Source organism: Eulemur rufifrons, chromosome 6 (assembly GCF_041146395.1).
Source record: "Eulemur rufifrons isolate Redbay chromosome 6, OSU_ERuf_1, whole genome shotgun sequence".
NCBI lineage: Eukaryota > Metazoa > Chordata > Mammalia > Primates > Lemuridae > Eulemur > Eulemur rufifrons.
In genome coordinates, this window is record NC_090988.1 from 20,700,307 (window position 1) to 20,720,150 (window position 19,844).

General features: G+C 48.0%; 1 protein-coding gene across 2 annotated transcripts in view; it reads right to left on the minus strand.

Annotated features, from left to right (window-relative positions):
* Positions 1–19,844, minus strand: part of ZBTB16 (zinc finger and BTB domain containing 16) — a 178,909-nt gene that overhangs the window by 43,763 nt on the left and 115,302 nt on the right. For both annotated transcript variants that reach the window (XM_069470886.1, XM_069470887.1), the window contains exon 4: positions 17,944–18,030. In XM_069470886.1, the coding sequence (XP_069326987.1) occupies positions 17,944–18,030 (87 nt within the window). The remainder of the gene's footprint in view (positions 1–17,943; positions 18,031–19,844) is intronic.

Genomic DNA, 19,844 nt, shown 5'->3' on the forward strand with positions numbered 1-19,844 from the left:
ACAAAGCCTTCGTCCACGGGAGATGGCGAGCAAACCCTTCACCGTGCTCACAAAGTACGTTTGCCCTAAAGCAGTTTGAGCACCTCCTCCTCCTGCCTTCGCCCATCGGGTTGGACGCCCACCCTGTCTGCCCCCATGGTGCGTGCCACTCTGGGCACGCCTCTGTCCCTGCCCTCTTCTCGTCTGCCTGCTCCTGGAGGGCGGGAGAGGCAAGTTATCTTTGGATGTGGGCACCTGCAGCGGATGGTGCTCAGATCACGTTGGAGGAATGAGGCAAGGAATCTGAGTTTGGGGAATCTCTTCCTCCTGAAACTTTCTGCACACCTGGGGTTATGTATCTAGAATCGTTTGCACACGGGATCTGTCTCACCAGCCCCTTCAGATGACACCGAGTTGAAACTTCTAGGATGCTTCTGCTCCTAACTTCTGCCCACCACCTGACACTGAATACTTAATTACCGAATGGACCAGCCTGCTTCCCTCATTATTTCTCTATTGTTCAAAACATTAGAGTGGTTAACTTGCTCTTGTACGGCATCCGATGTACGTGCAGGGGCAGAGCACGGGAGGGGCAAGAAAAGAAGCCACGGGAAGAAAAGGGCCTGGAAGAGCGGGGATGGGCATGTGGGAGTACATCAGCGTCGCAGGACACCCTGAAGCCAGGAGGAGACATCACGACGACCACTTACAAAGACGCTAACTTGGTCTAAGATCATTTTGGTCCTCACTCACGCCTTTCCTTGAGGTGCACAGGGCAGGTACGGTGTCTTAAACGTTTCAGACAAGGAACGTGAGACTTGCAAAAGTGAATGATTTGTCCAAGGACACACAGCAGGCAAGTGATGAACACAAATGTGAATCCGGACAAGAACAGATCTTTCACTCCTGCGTCTGATCAGGAAGCTCCCTTTTCTGGTTTTGGTTAGCCACACAACAAATATTTATCAAGTAATATCTGTACTAACACAGTAGAAGGGTCAAGGGACCCAAGGATGGTTCAGACATCACCCTAACTCACAGCCTAGCAAGATGGCCAAGGGCTGCAACTGGGCTGTCTAGGAGGGAGCGGGTGTGGGAAGGGTGTCACAGTGAAGGACATGGCTGAGCTGAGAAGACATACGCCAGGCAGACAAGGCACGCGAGAGTGTGGGAGTTAGAGGGAGATGCATGGAGGAGAAAAACTGCAAGGACAGTCTGGGAAACTCTAAGTAGCTCAGTGTAAGTGCGTCGTAGTAGGGGATGGCAAAAGATGAGGCCCAAGACTCTGACTGGGACCAACTTTCTGGGCCATTGGTGGAGTTTCATCTCATCCTATCCAGAGATTTTCAGCCTTGGTTACACATGACAGTCTCCTGGGAGAGAAACTTACCATGTCTGGGCCCCACGCTAGAGATTTTGATTCAACCAGGTTGAGATGGGAGCCGTTGCTTGATATATTTTTTAATAAAGTTCCTTGAAATGATTTCAAGTGGCTGGGGTAAGAAGACAATTAGGATCCTTTGAAGGATAAGAGTTGGAGATGCAAGAGCAGGTGTGCATTTTAGATGCTAGGGCCATCTTTACCTTGGATATAGTACATGAAGCCACGTCCCAAAACTCTGGGCTGTCTCTATCAACTCTGCATCCACCTCTCCACTGCCACCAACATCTGAGAGAAGTGGGGCAGTCTTTCAAAGACAACAGTGCATGCCACCATCCTTGAGTTTTAAGTCATGAACCTCTCACCTGGGGTCCTTTCCCAGTGCCAGCTGCCTTCCAAGCTGCAGCCCGTCTAACCGAGGGCCTCTGAGAGATCAGGCAGAGAAGTGACATGCAGAAGTGCTGTGTGCAGGAGCCATGGCTTTCTGTCCACAGCAGAAAGGATTTCAGGCAGACAAAGGGATGGGGAACAATACAAACATCGCCCCTCAATTCCTAGAGCATGTGTCACATTCAAATTGCTTTGTTTTGTGAATTTTCTTTTTAGCTATGTGTGTGTTTTCCTCCCTAGCACAGTTAGCTTTCTGAAGGCAGGGTCTGGGCATGACTTTTCTACTTTGAAAAAGTGCATGAAGTGCTTAGAACAGCACAGCTGGTAGGCAAAGCGGGGTCTGAGAACTCCAGGGCTTCAGCACAGGGCTTGTTCTGGGGGCCCCTTGGGCCCACACAGGGCCTGGTGCAGACCCTGACTCACGGATTGCCAAGGAGGGCTGCCTGGGACGGAATCTCCTACTCTGGAGATCTCCAGGAAGAAGGAAGGGGATTCCTTACTGGAGACAGCACAGAGTTGTGGGTGTACTGAGGCAAGGAGGAGTGGTCCGAGACCAGGCATTCCTGCCTTCTGGCCCACAAAAATCTCTCTAACTTGCTGCATGATACTGGGAAAATTACAGACCCCCTCTGAGGCTCAGGATCATGCTTCCTAGTGCCCCTTGCTCTACTTCTGAAGTCTAGGAGTCTACAGGTTTTAGAATTCTAGGAACTCTTATCAGCCTCTCCCAGGTGAATACACCCAACACCGGGCTCCGTATACGTAAATGGTAGTTCCAGGCTCTACTCTTGGAGATGCGGGGTGTGGCAGTGTGACTCCCTGCTGGATGAGGCAAGTCCTCTGGGTAGCAGCCAGGCCCCCTCCTAACATCCAGGAGCTTAAGATGGGGAGCCCAGCAAGTATTCAACATCAGCCCATCCAAGCTGGAGAGCCGGATGAGGTCAGCGGCCAAGCCCTTGCCTTCTGGACCACCTCTCTGGAGACAGGGGATCGCAAAAGAGAAAAACACCTGATGCTCATTCATTTGTCAAAAGCCTCAAGTGTGCTCCCCAGAGGAGAGAAGTCAGAGAGACTCCAGGGCCCAAGGGGCAGGTTTCAGATGCCAAGGCTCCCCCCTTGTCAATTCCTGTAACTAAAATGAATATGGAAAAGATAATTACCTTTAAAACATACTTAATACTTGAACACATTATCTCTACCTGCAGAAAAAGAATGTTATCTGATGGGATCTTCCCCATAAGCTTAATCAAATTGCTATCTTAAAACTCTCTGGAGTCCTGTGAAACAGTAATAGAAAATCTGAGGCAGAGGCTGGCAGCATTTTGTATTTGTTTGGTTGAGGGGAATGTGCATCCTATCTGACAACGGGCACTTAGAGACAAAGTCATTTCCAATCTGTAATGGATCTTCTCCTAGAGGGGGCAGGGAACGTTTCATCTGACCCAAACATGCAATCCCTCTGTTAGGTAACTTTTCCTAGTAGTCGGAGAAGAAAATCCCAAAAGAAAAGCCTTTTCCCTAACACCTGCTTGGGGCTCGTTGTCAACTCTAGGAAGTCGTGCCTAGTTGGGCCTGGGACACGTTAATGTATGCAGATGCTTAATTTGTTACTTAACTCTGGGTTTGAACTTAGCAAATGAATTGACGCCTCCATTTTTCTCGGTCTGCCCAGCCCCTGGGCAGTGCCATTCATTAAGTTAGTGGAAAAGGTAAATTACCTGCCCAAATCCTGCCCAGGGTGAGTGGGCCTTTGCAAGGCTAGAGAAAGCCAAGGGGAGACAGTTTCTAAGAAGATTGAATGTGGGGACTGGATATGTTCCCAGCATCTCAAGCTTGCCGGGAATGGCCAAGTAAACAACTGCTGCAAAACTGCTTGGCCAGCCCAGTTTATCTTGTTGACAGAAGCAGCAATAGGTAAGAGGTGATAATGTGCTGTGTCTCTGTTAGCCGCCCCTTCTCCTGCCTGCAGTCCCTGAAAGGTCCTTTGGACGTGGGGGTCTGGTCCTCCAGTGCACAAGTAAGGAACATCAGGGCTTACAGAAAAAAATGAATGGGTGTAGGAAAGAACACCAGGAAACCACTAAAATGATCATCAAGATACAGGTTTGTTGGCAGGCAAGCAACAGATTACAAAGCAGCACGCATGGTATCACCCCATATGTGATTAAAAGAAAAACGGAATAAAGATGGTGGGACTGCGGGGGACATATTTCCTTTGTTTACATGTATCTTCTAATTCCCCCACGCTAAACATGTATTCACGGTATGATTCTTTTCTTAAAATGGGGCGCCTGGGTCAATACTGTCTGTGTCCTGCCTCTGGCAAGAGTGACTCCTCCCAGGCCAGATGAGGGTTGGCTTTTCTTCTTGAGATCTACACAGAAGGCAACTGTCTAGTCTCCTCCCGACTTTGTGGATGTCAGACTCATGACCTGCCAGCTCCCAGTCCTGACCTGATTCAAAATGGAGAAATGGGGAGGGCAAGGAGGCATCCCTGGGCCTTCCCTACTCCCTGCTGCTTCTGGTGAATAGAACGATCCAAAGGTGTCCCAGTCTCCTGCATTGTCTGAATGGTCACTGTCATGCAAAGTGCTACCTGTCAACACAGCCCTGTGATGCAGCAGGTATAGGAGAATGCGCTGAGTCTGTAAAAACCAACAACACGCCTGGGAGTTGCTTTTTAATTTAATTGAAATAAAATTCACATCCCATAAAATTCATCCTTTTAATAGTTTAATGTATTCACAAAGCTGTACAACCATCACCACCCCTATCTAATTCCAAAATATTTTCATCACTCCCAAAAAGAACCCCATACTCATTAATAATCACCCCCACCCTCTTCTTCCCTCATCCCCCTGGCAACTACTAACCTATTCTCTGATTAGACAGATTTCCCTATTCTGAACATTTCACATAAATGGAATCATACAATATGTGGCCTTTTATGCCTGGCCTCCTTCATTTAGCATGATGTGTTGGAGGTTCATCCATGTTATAACATGTACCAGAAGTTCATTCTTCTTTATGGCCAAATCACAGTCCACCGTATGGATATACATTTTGTGAATCCATTCATCAGTTGGTGGACATTTGGTGACTTTCCACTTTTTGGCTATTGTGAATAATGCCACTATGAACATTCATGTGTAAGTTTTTGTGTGGATACATGTTTTTAATTATCTTGGGTTGGAATCTGTTTTTTAAAAATAAATTGTTATTGTCATTTGTCTCTCTTCCACATTAAAAACAAAAATGGTACAGGATATTTAAAAGATAGTTAAAACAATCTGAGACGTCCAACTACTTGGGTTCCAGGTAAGTGGTAGCTGCCTGTCCTTGCCACCCCCTGATCTCACACACACAGTGTCACTCCGTCCCCTCCCCCTCCGCCCTGGGCTCTGCGGTTCTCACACCCTTAGCCCCAGACTCACCAGCCCAGTTCTTCCTCTGAGCAAGAATCTGCCCTGTAGCATATGAAATATTTAAGCTGCTTTTCTAAATATATACATTACTTAGCCTACAGTCTATAAAATATTTATATTGTTTTTCCCTCCCACCCCCAAATATCTGCATTATTTACAGTACAGTTGGGGAAACATTAACCTGTGTTTTTTGACTTGCGCATTTTGTTCCTATTCCCTTGTGTCATTAGGATACACACAAGCTGTGAGGGGCGACAGTGAGAGTTCGCTTGTCCAAGTCACTGAGCAGACCCTGGGATGCAGGCGATAACACAGTGTCCAAAAGCCAGATAGACAGAACTGCAGTCACACCTGTGACCCTCGGGGACAAACACTCCATTGTTTCCAGAGGGCATTTTGGTATTCCCAGTTCAGTGCCCTGTTATCGTTGATATTAAATTGCTCCCCCCAAATCTCCCAGATGGGGAGTTACCCCTGCTTCCAGCTGAGCTCATTCTTATTTGTCCCTGGCCTCTGTCACCCCTCCGAGCGTGACCTCAGTCCTCACATGGGTACAATGAAAAGCTGTCTTGCTACTCACTTCCTCACTCCCCTAGTGAACAGGACCACAGGCCTGCCCTCTGAGCCCAGTCCCAGTGTGCTGAGCTCATCTCGCAGTTATCTGTCCTAACAGTGGGAAACTGAGGCACCTGCCAGTGTGGAGGAGATATTAATGTCCCCGAGCTCTCTTAACACCCATCTACTGGTACTTTTTAGGAGTCCTCCTCCATAGAAAGAGTAATACCCAGAGGTGACATTTTTCTTATTTATAAAATGACTTTAATTTTTAAAGTTATACAAATGGTATATGCCTGTAAATCATAATTATTATTACTCAAAAATAAAGCAGGAAGTAAAACACACTTTGCCCTCTAATTCCATTTCTAAAGACAATCACTGTCAAAAGGTATAGTGCCTCATAGAATCTTCCAGGAGGGGTTCTGTACTCCTATTAAATGGGATCACACTTCATAACCTGTTGTCTCTAACCAGCTTTTATCACACAAAACATCACGGACATCTTTCCATGTCAGGTACCATAATTAGTAGATGCCTGATCTTTAGACATTTAGGTCATTCTCAATGCTTTGGAATTACAAATAATGTTGCAACCAGCATCCCTAAGCAAAGTTTAAAAATTGGTCTTTGGTACAAAAAGGCAAAAGTTGGGGATGAAACACCAAGGGTTTTTGAGCATTTGCCACAATGTCTCAGGGGTCGGCCGACAGCAGGCCTGACTGCCACGGTGGCTGGTGGTTGAGAGACGCTTCCTGGGCTTGGCAGGGAGCAACTCTGGGCCCATCCCTTCAACTCACACCTCCTTAACTTAGACACCTCCGATGAAATGCCAAGTGTGAAATCAACTGTCTCATCTCCGGGTTGTCTAACTCAGGAGAGGTTGTCTCTTCCTCCTCCTCCTCCTCCTCCTCCTCCTCCCCCACCTCCACCCCCTTGGGTACCTCTACTTACCCTGCCTCTGTTTTGAATCTCTAAAATAATGTGACAAGTTAATGATGGCACAATTATCGAAATGTTTAACAGACATGTTATCTAAGTGAGTCGGATTGAGATTCCATCCTGCTGACAATAAACATCGATGGTGGAGCAGAAAGCGATAGGCAAATTATAGCAAACCCTGCAATTTCAATGCTATTAAATTTGGAGGAATAACAGCCTTGAGGCCTGTAAACTCTGAATAAAATAGGCCCTTGTGTTTGTCCAACTATTAAATCAAAATGCTACCAACATCCTAGAAAAAACAAGGCGATTTATGGCCTTTCAAGTTTCAGTTACACATTGGTTTTTATTAACTCCTTTCTGTCATCGGGCAGCGGGGTGTCACGAAGGAGAAGGGTGGGAAGTCAGGGAGGAAAGGCAGGAGCGGATGGTGGTGGGGACGGGGACCAGGGAGAACAGGGGCACACAGGGAGGCACGTGGAAACCGGGGACCGGGGCTGAGGCTGATTGATGATCAGGACTCAGACGCAGGGACACCTCCGAACAGCAGGAGCGATGAGCACCCGGAAACCCCATCACATTCCCCCCTGGGAACACCAGTCTGGACCCCCAGTCCTGCCCCTGAATGAGTCATGTCACTGAAACCTTTCAGAGCCTGTGGCTCCTCCTCAGGGACACAGAAAGTTGAAACCCACCTCTTTGTGGTGTTATGATGACTATATCGGATAATACATAAAAAGCAATGGTGCCGGGCACAGACCAAGCTCTGAATAATACAGGGCGTCCCCAAAGTTGCCATACATAGGGAAAAATGGGAAATTATAGCTAAATGTACCTTTATTTATACAATATTACAAAATTTCTCCTTTGTATGGAGACTTTTGGGACACCCTGTCCTCAAAGATCCGAGTCCATCATTCCCCTCGAGTTTCTAGAATAGTCTTTAGAAGGCAAAAGATCTTCATCTTTAATCCCTTCTTCAGACACAGTGGGTATTTAATACGTTGTTATTGAATAAGCTACTAAATAAAGTGAAGCAAATGCTTGTCCACTGGTGAGGGACAGACACTGTAGACCTCCAAAAGTAGCAGCAGTGGGCAGCTACTGCTCACGGCATATGTCGTTCTGCATTCGGTCCCTGGGCTGAGTACTTTACAAGGATTATTTTAGTTAGTCCTTACAACCACCACTGATTATTAATCATGGTTTACAAATGTGAAAAACTAGGGCTAAGAAAAATGTAGATGATCAACACAAGATGAGGATCTTAGGCTGTCCTTGGAACCACAGAACCCTCAAAACAACAATTTTTCTTGCCCAATTCCCATACCCCACATTTAACAGAGGCAGAGAAACAAAGCAGTTTGTCCCATGTTATAAAGCAAGTCCACGGCAGAGCCAGGACAAGAACCTAGTTCTCCTTTCTCCTAAGTCATCCCTGGTTCCAAACACCCTGCTGCCTCCCCTCCAGCCCCACCAATGATATTCAGCACCATTTCCGCTATGGGGAGGGGTGCAGGGCAGGGACCACAGGGATCATGTATGTCCTGCTCACTGTTGTATCCCTATCCCAGGGCCCAGCATAAATGTCTGGCATAAAATGGACACTGGAGATGTCTGTTGAGTGAATGAGCTTCAACCTTTTCTGATCCAAACCCGCCTTGGGTCAATTCTCCTGCTCCGAGTCCCCAAATAGCCAAACACCACGGATCCCCTCAAGACACTGTCCGAAGCAGCAATGCTTCACATAAAAAGTACTGGGGTGACGAACAAGCAGAGCACAAAGGACTTTTGGGGCAGTGAAATTACTCTGTACGATACTACAATGAATGGTGAATACGTGTCATTATACATTTGTCCAAACCCACAGAACGTACAACACCAAGAGAGAACCCTCGTGTACACTATGGACTTCGGATGATAATGACGTGTCAGCGTAAGGTCATTGCTTGTAACAAATGAACCACTGTGGTGTGGGATGGTGATGGTGGGGGAGCCTGTGTGTGTAGTACGAGGACAGAGAGTATATGGGAACTCCCTGTACTTTCCATTCAATTTTGCTACAAGCCTAAAATTACTCTAAAGATAAAAGTTATTAATTAAAAAATAAAATTTAATAATTAAAAAATTGCATTAGAGACCCCTCCAGAAGGTGGCCAGAGAGGCCCTGCGAGCCACCAGGGGGCACACTGGAGGAGAAGGGTGGCTGGTCTGGGCCCGCAGGTGACGGCGTGGTTGTCCCTCCCCGCTCCGCAGCAAGCAGCTCCCACAGAGCCGAGAGCCCTGTGCTTGGGAAATAAAACTCTATATTAGGCATCAAACACGCCTTTATAGTAACAGCGTGAAATGAGGTCAAGAGTAAATCCATGCTGGGCACTGACTGTACAAACAGCAGCACATGACTCTCCCTGCCGAAGTGCCTATGACGCTCCGCGGCCCGGCGCGAGCTCAAGCTTTCTCAGGTTAAGCTTCCTGGCACGCCGTGTGAAACGCTATACAAATCACCTCTGATATTTATAAAAGTCAAATGCTATTATGCTTTCAATGGGGAGGTCATGCCAAACTGCATGGAGTCCGCGTGTCCCTCTGATGACTCACTGTCCTGTCCCCCCACCCCCAGACCCCAAACCCTAGGCAAGGGTTTGAGCCTCTTTCTTTCTTTTCTTTTTTTTTTCCCATGTAAACTTTTAGGTAGCTTAAGTTATTTCTCATCATCTGGCTCCTCTCCCACCTCCTCTGGGGCCAGGCACTGGGAACAGCTGCTAGTTTTCCTATTGCCGTAGGACCAGACCAGCCACCCCGACACGAACTCCTTGGTGTCCAGCTCTGCCCCTCGTGCCAGGACCAGGGCAGGAGAGGAACAAGGCTGGCGGCCACCCAGAGGGAAGGAATGTCGCTGCTCACCATTTTAAATCCTCTGCCCCACCTGCTACTACCGCCAGCCCGCTCATGGTCATCTGCCATGGAGAGTCCTCCAAACAAGGACTCCATTTTCTATCCTGAAGTTCAGAGCCAGAGACTGTCCCTGATGCTTTTTCCAGGCATCATTAACATATCGGGAGTGAGAGAGGAGCCAGCATGAGCAGGTAGTCAACACCAAGGTTGGAAATACAGTTCTGCACCTTCAAAGGAGGTGGTCACACAGTGGCAGAGTGTTTGAGAATGTATGTATGTGTGTGTGTCTCCTTGCTGCTTCCTCCTTTGAGTGTCCCAGCAAGATGCCTCCTAGCGGCCTCCACGCTGAAGCAGAGAGGACTCTTTGGGCAGGGTTCCCTCCAAAGCCCGATCCCTGCTAGAAGGCAAGAACAGAGCCCGCAGCGCAGGCCCATGGCTGCCAGGTATGTTAGCTGTTTCTGGACTGCAAGACTCTCTTGCAGCCAACGCGGACTGGATGAGAACCAGCATCTCAAGATTTACATCTGGTTGAATGGCTTCCCCTGTGACACAGGAATGTGGAAACTAAGCAATTTTTTCTAGGCCAGTAAAAGAAAGTACTTATTTTGTACTCAGAGTGGAGAGAACCTTGGGCTGAAAATAAGAACTTGCAGGTCTTAATTCTAGTTTGGCTTGTTTGTTCCTCACTGACCCCCTTTTTCAAATATGGGCACTGATCCTCTGGCCTGCACATTAGAGTCCATGCCCAGCACCCATGGGGACAAGGTTAAACAAGGGTTCTGGGGTGCAGGATACTGAGGCACAAATTCTAGCTCTGCTCTGGACCGTCTGAACTTTCTGGGTCTCAGTTTTCTACAGCACAGACTAGGGAGGAAAAAATGTCTGCATTTTAGAACTATAGTAAAGACTTAATAAAATCGTAACTCCAAAGTATCCAGTAGAGTACAGCTATTGAATTATGTGTACCTAAGGCAAGTTCAATCTACTTGTTCATTTCCTTCACAGCACTGCAACCTTTAGGAAGGCAGGGACCAAGTTTTGCTCACCATTACATATTGGTTCCAAATGTATCTGACACACAGTAGGTACTTAATAACTTAGGGAATAAGTAAATAGTGGAATGATGGGATAAACCAGCTGCATAGACTATTCTGGTCCAAAGCAAACTTGAATCATTAACCTGGCAGATCTGGTAGAGCAGGTCGGGGGCTGGAGGAGAGAACTGCATTGCCCTGGGGCAACTCTAGGGTCTAGTTCAACCTAGGACCCTGAACCTGTGGCAGGTTCCCAGTTCCAGAACTCCTAAATGTAGGAATGACCTTGGCCATCTTTTGTTTGCCTCTCTGCCTCTTTTCCTTACCAGGGGAAAGGTGGGATGAGAGGGAAGGTGCTACTTGAAGAAGGCAAGAGATCCAGACTTTCTAGGTTCCTGGTGGTAGCAGACATGGGCCAGGACCCTAGCAGGATTCAGTATTCCTGAGCCTTTGAGAGCACCAGCCACTGAGGCCTCCTCTAAGATGCAGCAGAGCACGTGCCCGGTGTTCCTAAAGGCTGGTGTGCCTGCTTAGTCCTGATCCCAGCTCTGCAGCCTGTCCGGCCTAGGTTTACATAGTACTTGTTTACATGTTGGCAGGGTGTGGTTCCTCTGGGCAGCTTTGGGCATTCCAGTCCCCAAAGCCTTAAGATCTATCAAATCTGCTCCATGAGACTGCTCAAAGTGTGCAACTTCATTCTGCCCTCACTCCTCTCCACTGCACTGAGGGGGCCCCAGGGGCTGTTAGCTTGACGGGCACATTGCAAACATCCTCTTGGCCAAAGGACATAGTCAGGGACCCTAAAAGATCCCACCTCCATCTTGGAAAAATGGCTGCATTCTCACTTTTCCTGTCCCTCCACTACCATCACCATAGACTTGGCCCTTCCCCTCTCATCTACCCAGTGGGGAAATTTGTGCTCTCCAAGGCCTCTGAGGAAGACTGTGATGTAATAATGGTAACTCCCATCTCCATTTCCTGAGAGCTTACTCCATACAAGTCCTATGCTGAGTGCTTCACATGGATTATCAAATTAAGTTCTCACAATACCCCTTACACAATAGATACAAAAGGCACCATTATTGTCGTGACGTTACAAGGAGGAAATCAAGGCTCAGAGAAGTTAAGCAATCTGCCCGTGATCATAAAACTTGCAAGTGGAATTTGAATCAAGACACCAGATCCCAAGTTCTGGCTCGCTATGCATCAAATACCCCGAACTTTACACTCTGACTTCAGGCTCCTTGGGGTTCCTCTTCCCTGCGGTCTGAGGTCTGGGACACAAACGTGAGCCACCCTGTTAGAGTCCAAACTTGCATAGTGTGTAATGCCCTCTAAAGACCATCCTATCCACTTCCCTGCCTGCAGGCAGGTTCATGCTCCCCAAGCATACATTTGCATATCCACCTCTCCCTGCTCCTTGTCTCGCTCAGTCTCTCTACCTGGCCTGCACAGACCAGCCCTGGCCCCAACTCCCCAGATTCAGATCACAAGTAGGTGGCTGCCCTGAGTTCCCTACATGTGCACTAAAGGAGTTGAAGGTTCCTACAGGTCACCTGGACGGCCTCCCCACTGAGACCTCCCGTCTTCTCTTGAAGACATGCTGAAGACTCTCCCAGCCCCCTACCCTTGAGCTCAGCAGCCAAAATATCTCCCTGCCCTCCAATTAACACCACCCAATCCTGTCTGCTGCCCCCAGGCCTGTTCAAGTCCCAAACACGGATGTACAGTGGCTTGAACAACATTATGATTTGTAAAACCTACTCCTAATTAGTTTGACTTTGAATAAAGAGGGTAATTATTTTTAAATTTATTAACTGCTGCCTGGCCGGAGAAGTTTCCAGATCAAATGACATGGAGAAGCTATTTCTGTTCAGTGATGCAGCAATTTATATTACTGATCGGTCATTAAAACCTCTGGCACAAAACCACTTGTGTTTCCTGAGCCAAGATAGTGTCCGTGTGTCAAATTTCAAACCCAGAGTATAAATTAAGCCATTAATGGTATTTATCAGTTTATCTGGACTTAAAGAACTACTTACTAATTTAAGACGCTCCAGATATAGAAGCTAGGTGGTACACTGGGTGTGCATGTGAGTGTGTATGTGCACGCATGTGTGTTTTCTCGCTTTTATTTTACTGAACAGTGTAAAAAAAATTCTGATGTGTAAATGAAGTACGAGCATCTCGGGAGCTGCCTAGCTGTTAATTCCTCACTGCTCTGCAACCCAAACATTTTGGAAGCAGCAGTGTTTTGCAATATGTATTTGTCATAATATAAAAGGTGTAAAATGATCTCTGTTTATCTCCTCAAAGTCTTCGCTGTACCAAAACAGAAAACTGAAATGTGACAACAAAGCCTGAGCCCAGCCCAATCACAAGCACGGACTCCCTGAGCACCAACATGAACCACCAAGATCTTGAGGGGAGGAGGTCATGGAGGGGGGCACACATACCAGCACGGAAAATCAGGCTAAGTGAGGTCAAAAGCGTGAGACGTGAAGATGCCATTCGTTCGGCTAGACTGGAATTGGAAATACTTTCTACTAAATTCATTTTTCAGTTTCAAGAACACCTGTAAGACACCATAATCACCGAGCCTGTGCAATGCCACGAGTGAGCTCCATTGACTCCCCGCATGGCAGCCTTGGGCATGAAACTCCCAGACCTAATCTGACTCGGGGAAATTGTATCCTATCCCAGGAGGAGGCTGTGGGCATCAGGGTATTGGGGCTTCTTAGTTCAATGGGTCACAGGGATCCAAAAGAGCCCTGTACGGGATGGGGCCATGAGCTAATGGGTCTCTAAGCAGGCTCATCTGTTGAATGGGTACAATAGAGAAAAATGTTTTATAAACTAAGGTAGCAAACATATCAAGTAGCATTAGCATTATGTTTACTCTCCTCAGGGTCTCCATTCCTTCTCCTTTTCAGGGCTCCTGCTCTCCTGTCAGCTCCCTGATGATACCTGGCACCCCATTTGGCTTTTCCCACTCTAATAGCTCGGCAGAATTTTCAGCATTCCCTATAATCAGGCCTCTCCCTTCCTCCTGGGTCCCCTTTCCCAGAACAGAGATGGCCAATAGATTTCAGACTGTGTTCTTTCGTTGATCCTTAGAGAAGCTGAGAGTCCACCTGGGTTCAGCAGGAAGCAGAGCTATGAGGGATGAACGAGCCCGGCCACTGATCAGAACGAGTCACTAGTGTCACACAGGCCACTTCTCGCCAGTCCTATCCTGAGGGTGAGGCTGCACAATGGAAGGAGGCAGCTGATGCTCTTCGCTTGCCCGTAGCCCACACTCAGGCTGGCAGGGAGCCTCTTTCAAAGCATCCACCTTGGTCTCTCGTCCCTAATTTGGATGCATTTTTTCCATTCCTTGCCCTCTGGAGAGCTCCATCTTTATTGAGCAAGCACCAGCCACTTTTTACCTCCACATCAGTAGGGGGCACTAGGTAGCTGACCTCTCTCCGGTGAAGCCTCCTCCTCCGGCAGAGGAGCCCCATCCACAAGGTCTCCAGGGAAAAACAAAGGACCCGGACCACCATCCCCAGCTTTTTTCAAGAACAAGGCGCATGCCTGTGTTGGTCACCCTGCATCCCCAGCATGCACCAGGCACAGAGGAGGTGCTCTGGCCGTCTCTGGGTCTGCCTGGGAACAGCCCAGCTGCTCATCCCTCAGGGACTCAGCTTCTTCCCCTGCCCCTGGCTGAGAGGGCAGCTTGCTCTCCGCTGCCGCACATTTAATCCGGGCGGATGGAGTTAAGCTGCTGAGCAAAGCTGCCTCATGGCTCAGTGTCTTCCGCCCCCCAGATTAGAATTCTCAGAGTGGGATTCTCAGTCACGTGTGGCCCGGCAGTAAGAAAATGGCTGTGACCCTGGGAGACCTGGTCTTCCCATGGCTTTCATGGCAACAAAATCTTAAACCGGGGGAAAATAACCTAACCAAGTTACCTTCTCTATAACCGAGCAGGGGAGACGCTGACTGCAATGACAGCTCACCTATAAAGCTCTCCTCCCATTATGGCAGCACAGGGCAGCGCCAGGCCAAAGCCCCTGATAACCAGTGTTAGGAGGCATGTTTTCCACCAAAGAGAGGCAGCTTTTGAGAGGAAGGACAAGAACTTATAAATATTGATGACAATAATTATAACAGCAGCTGACTGGTCTTCCTTCTTCCACACCAGTTGCCAGTGGTAGCTTGTTTCCAAAGATGGCTGCCATCCATTCCTCTTTCCCTACAGGTTTCTGTCACTCCCCCACGGAGAAGGGGAGTCTAGCCTTCCACGACCTTCAATCTGTGGCTGACCTGTGACTATGTGAGCAATAAAACATGGTGGAAGTAATGCTGTGTGTTTCCAGCCTAGCTCTTCAGAGGGCTGGCAGTTTCTGCTTCCTGGCTCTTGAAGCCCTGAGCTGTTATCTATCAAGTACAGGCTATTCTGCTGTAGAGATGGGCCATATACTAAGAGTCAGATATTGGAATGAAGAAGCCACCTTGGACATCTAGCCCAGTTGAGTTTTCAGATGACACCAGCCCCAGCCACTACTTGATGACCACCACATGAGAGAGCCCAAGTGAAAACCGCCCAGCTGAGCCCAGTCAACCCACAGGACTGTCAGAGAAAATAACACTTTGTTGCTTTAAGCTACTGTTGGAGTGGGTTGGTACGCAGCAACTGACAGCTGAAACTCCTTGTGGTCAATTCTCAGCACATGAGCCAGAGTACTCTTTTAAACACGTAAATCATTTAATGTCATTTTCCCCGCTCAAAACCCTCTAATGGACTACTCTTTCCCCTTCTGTATAAATGTGTGTGTGCGCCTGTAGATATGTATATATAAATATAGACGTATATTATATCTTAGTAAAGCTGTGTGTGCACACGCATGCATCTGTGTGTATACAGTCATGTGTCATTTAGCCGTGGGGATATGTTCTGAGAAACGTGTCATTAGGTGATTTTGCCTTGTTAAATTGGTCACAGGAATGCAAAAGGGCCTTGCCCAGGACAGGGCCATGAGCTGCATGATCTCTAAACAGGCTCACCCTGAACTGTTCAGTGCACGCACCCATGGACAACACTCAATGTGCAGGCAGCTGGGCAACAGTGGAAAAAGCACTCATGTTGGAGTCAGGCCAAGTCCCAGCTCTCTACTCCTAGTGGGGAGCTTCTCTAGGCTACAGCATAGAATGTCCTTCCATAAACCTGGATGGTACAGCCTACTACACACCTAGATGACATGGTATAGCCTATTGCTCCTGGACTACACACCTGCTCAGCATGTTACTGTGTGAATACATTGGGTTGTTTCCATTTTTTGGTGAGTATGAATAATGCTGCCACAAACATTCATGTACAAGTTTTTGTGTGCACACGTTCTCAATTCTCTTGGGTATATGCCTAGGAAAGAAACTGCTGTCACATGGTAACTCTGTTTAACCTTCTGAGGAACTGCAAGACTGTTTTCCAAAGTGGCTATACCACTTGACACTCCTACCAGTAGAGTAGGAGGGTTCTGATTCTTCCACATCCTTGATAACATTTGTTACTATCTGTATTTTTTATGGCAACCACATTTTAGTGGTGTGTAGTATCTCACTGTGGTTTTGATTTGCATCTCCCTGAAGGCTAATGGTGTCGAGTATCTTTTCATTTGCTCATTGGCTAGCTGCCTATCTTTGGAGACAGGTCTGTTTAGATCGTTTGCTCATTCTTTGATTATCTGTATTTTTAATTGTAAGAGCTCTTTTTATTTCTAGCAGTAAGTTCCTTATCAGACATGTGATTTGCAAATATTTTCTCTCCCTCCAAAGGACTCTTAGCACTTGCAGAATAAAATCCAGATGCCTCTCTAGGGCTGAGAGACCCATCTCATCCTGTCTTCATCCCCCCACCCCCCATACATCACTGGCCTCTCAGGCCATGCTGCTCTGCATGCTGGTCCTTAAACATGTCAGGCTAGACTCAGCCTCAGGGCTTTTGCAAGTGCTTATTCCCTCTGCTTAGTCTTCCTAGAAACCTCCCTCGCTTTAAGACTCTGCTTAGATATCACCTTCTCAAAGAGGTCTTCCTTGACCATTTGACCACAACATCACTTCTCTCCCTATCATTCCCTACCCCTTATCCTGCTTTATTTTTTCTTAGTGGCAGTCATCAATATCATGTATAACCTGACATTGTATCATACACTTATTTGCCGATATCGTTCCTCAGTTAGAATCTCAGTTCCACGATGAGGGGCAGGAATGTTGTCTGTGTCATACATCACTAGATCTTAAATGCCCAAATAGTGCCGGGTACATTGTAAGAATTCAATAAATTTCTATTAAATTAAATATACCCACAACTACTTATTGAATGCTTACTGTGAGTCAAACACCCCATGAAGCACTTCAATTAAAATACTTTATTTAATTCCCACAATAACCCTATGCTATGAAGTAGATCCTATTATTACTCTACTTTTCTAACAGATGAGAATGCTAAACTAAGAGAGTTTAAATAATTTATCCACGGCCCTCCAAATGGGAAATGGCAGTGTCAGGGTTAACCCAGGCAGTCTAAGCTCTGAACTACAAGGCTCTACCACACCTGTCCCCTCTATTGACTCTGGCAAGTCACCTTCCCTCCTTCTAGCCTCAGTTTCCTCATCCATGGGGGTATCTTCCTACCTTACGGTGTTACTGTAAGACTGGCCAACCAGGATCAGGTGAAGCACTTAAAACAGTGTCCCCCACGTGGGGGCACTCAGTAAGTGTGGGCTGTTGTGATGATGGTGACAATGCTGATTGTAACAATGAGATGACTTTGATCCTGTGAAATCAACACTCTGAAGTCAGATAAAGCTGTATCATTGTTAATTAACATTGTTCAAATGCATCCTTGTGCACAGACTGACTTCTTTTAGACGGTGCCTCAGCTCTTGCAGAGGGAGGCCCAGCCCATTCTGGCCACACGAGGGTTTCATCAGATGGGGTACGAGAGATTTCCTGACCGAGGGAAGGGGATGCTTAGATAACATCACACACTTTCTAAGGCCTCAATAGGAGCATACTCAATACCTCCACGAAGATGGGATCTCAGCGTCCTGTTAGAGACAGAGATCTCGGCCCAATCCAGGACAGTTGTTCTTATGGGGCGATGTCATACTTGTAAATTCCTACCCAGCCACCCCAGAGGCAGCAGTAGCGGAACATGGCAGAAGCCCATCCCCGCTGACGGCTCCCCCAGGAAATGACAGGGTATCACGTTTGCTAAAAAGAGGTCAACACCCAGCTAGTTCCTATCCCCGTGCTATCACACTGTGCCAAACCTGGAGAAGGAGCGCCAAGGTCAGCTCACCTGTATGGGTCTGCCTGTGTGTCTCCAGGGCATCCTCCTTCGAAAACTGGGCACCGCACTGATCACAGACGAAGGCTTTGGCACCCGCTAAAAGAAAGGAGAGGCAGTTACCATTAGAGCAATGGTTCATCGGCGGTGGGGAGTACCGGGCCAAAATTGCACAGGGGGACACTCGGGGAGGGGGCTGGACACCTGTGAAGATCCTCAGTGAGGGATAACCCACGGCCCGAGAGGTCAGCTCAGACCCTCCTCCAAGAGGTGACCACACACCCGACTGAGTTCCAAATGCCTCATCCAGGGAGCTCCCAGAGAGAAGGAACACAATCCGAATGACCAAGATAAACAGAGGTGGGCTACGCGTGAGACGTCCTGAGAAGGGAAGGGCTAGCTCCAGGTGAGGGACGGATAGGAGCAAATGACACCACCAGGGAAACGTGCCCTGCTGCCTAAATGGTACTTTAGGGGAAAGCAGGAATTGCTGACCTAGTTCTACCTGGCTATCCACAGGGACCTCCGACTCACTATGTCCCAAACTAAACTCATCGTCTACCCCCACCCGCTGCCTGCAGCCGACCACTTAAACCCCCGAACGACCCTCCAGTGCCTTGAGAATGAAGTCCCAACTCCTTACCAAGACTCACAAAGCATGTCTTGGCGTGCTCGTCCTTTCTGCTTCAGCTCTCACCCCTCACCCCTCACCCCTGCTCCCTTCTCCCCAGCCACACCAAACTCCGCAGGCTCCCAGGGGAGCCTCACTGCCAGGTCTCTGCACACTCTCCTGCACATCCCCTGCCTCTGACACTCCTCCCCTGCTCCCCTGGCCACTGTGCGATGGCTGCAGCTCCCAGTCATCATTTATGCGTCAGCTACTATACCTGCACACCCCGGCCGGGGGAGGCGACCCTTCCTTATGCTCCCACAGCATCCTGCATGTTCCAGCTCTTGGCCCTGGCCACGCTCCAGTCTAAATGCCCACAGACCCATCTCTCTCTCCCACCACACAGTAAGCTCCCTGACAGAGGGACCACATTCTCTCGCACGCAGCTGCCTCTGTCTGACACATGGTGGGAGCCTATTACTACCCATATTTGTGGAATAAACAAAATTCATTCAGTGCAACTCAATTTAATAAACTTTTTTACAACCATGATTTATAAGGCTCAAAGTGGCAATGGCACCACGTCAAGATGAAACAGTACTTTTTATCCCTGGCTAATCATCTTCGAGGCTCTAATATGTTATCTGGTCCAGGGGGTCATCTGTCACAAGCCCTGGCATTTTCCCTTCAAGATGTCTTCTAGATGCATCTCTTTCACTGAATTGTGATAATCACTGCCCCGTCCAGGCCCTTGTGGCATCACACCCAGAACACTGCGGGACTCAGGGATGGCTTCCACACCGCCAGCCACCCTCTGATCCACTCAACAGACACAGGTTCCTTGAAGGCCACTTGATTCCTCAATGCTTCCTGACTGAAGAAGATGCAATGGCGGCTGGGCGCGGTGGCTCACGCCTGTAATCCTAGCACTCTGGGAGGCCGAGGCGGGAGGATCGCTCGAGGTCAGGAGTTGAGACCAGCCTGAGCAAGAGTGAGACTCTGTCTCTACTAAAAACAGAAAGAAATTATATGGACAACTAAAAATATATATAGAAAAAATTAGCCAGGCATGGTGGTGCATGCCTATAATCTCAGCTACTCAGGAGGCTGAGGCAGGAGGATCGCTTGAGCCCAGGAGTTTGAGGTTGCTGTGAGCTAGGCTGATGCCACGGCACTCTAGCCCGGGCAACAGAGCGAGACTCTGTCTCAAAAAAAAAAAAAAAAGAAGACGCAATGGCTGACAACTTGTACTGATTCTAAATCCCTCCACTTGGCTCCATTCCATTCTCAGGACTAGAGTTCG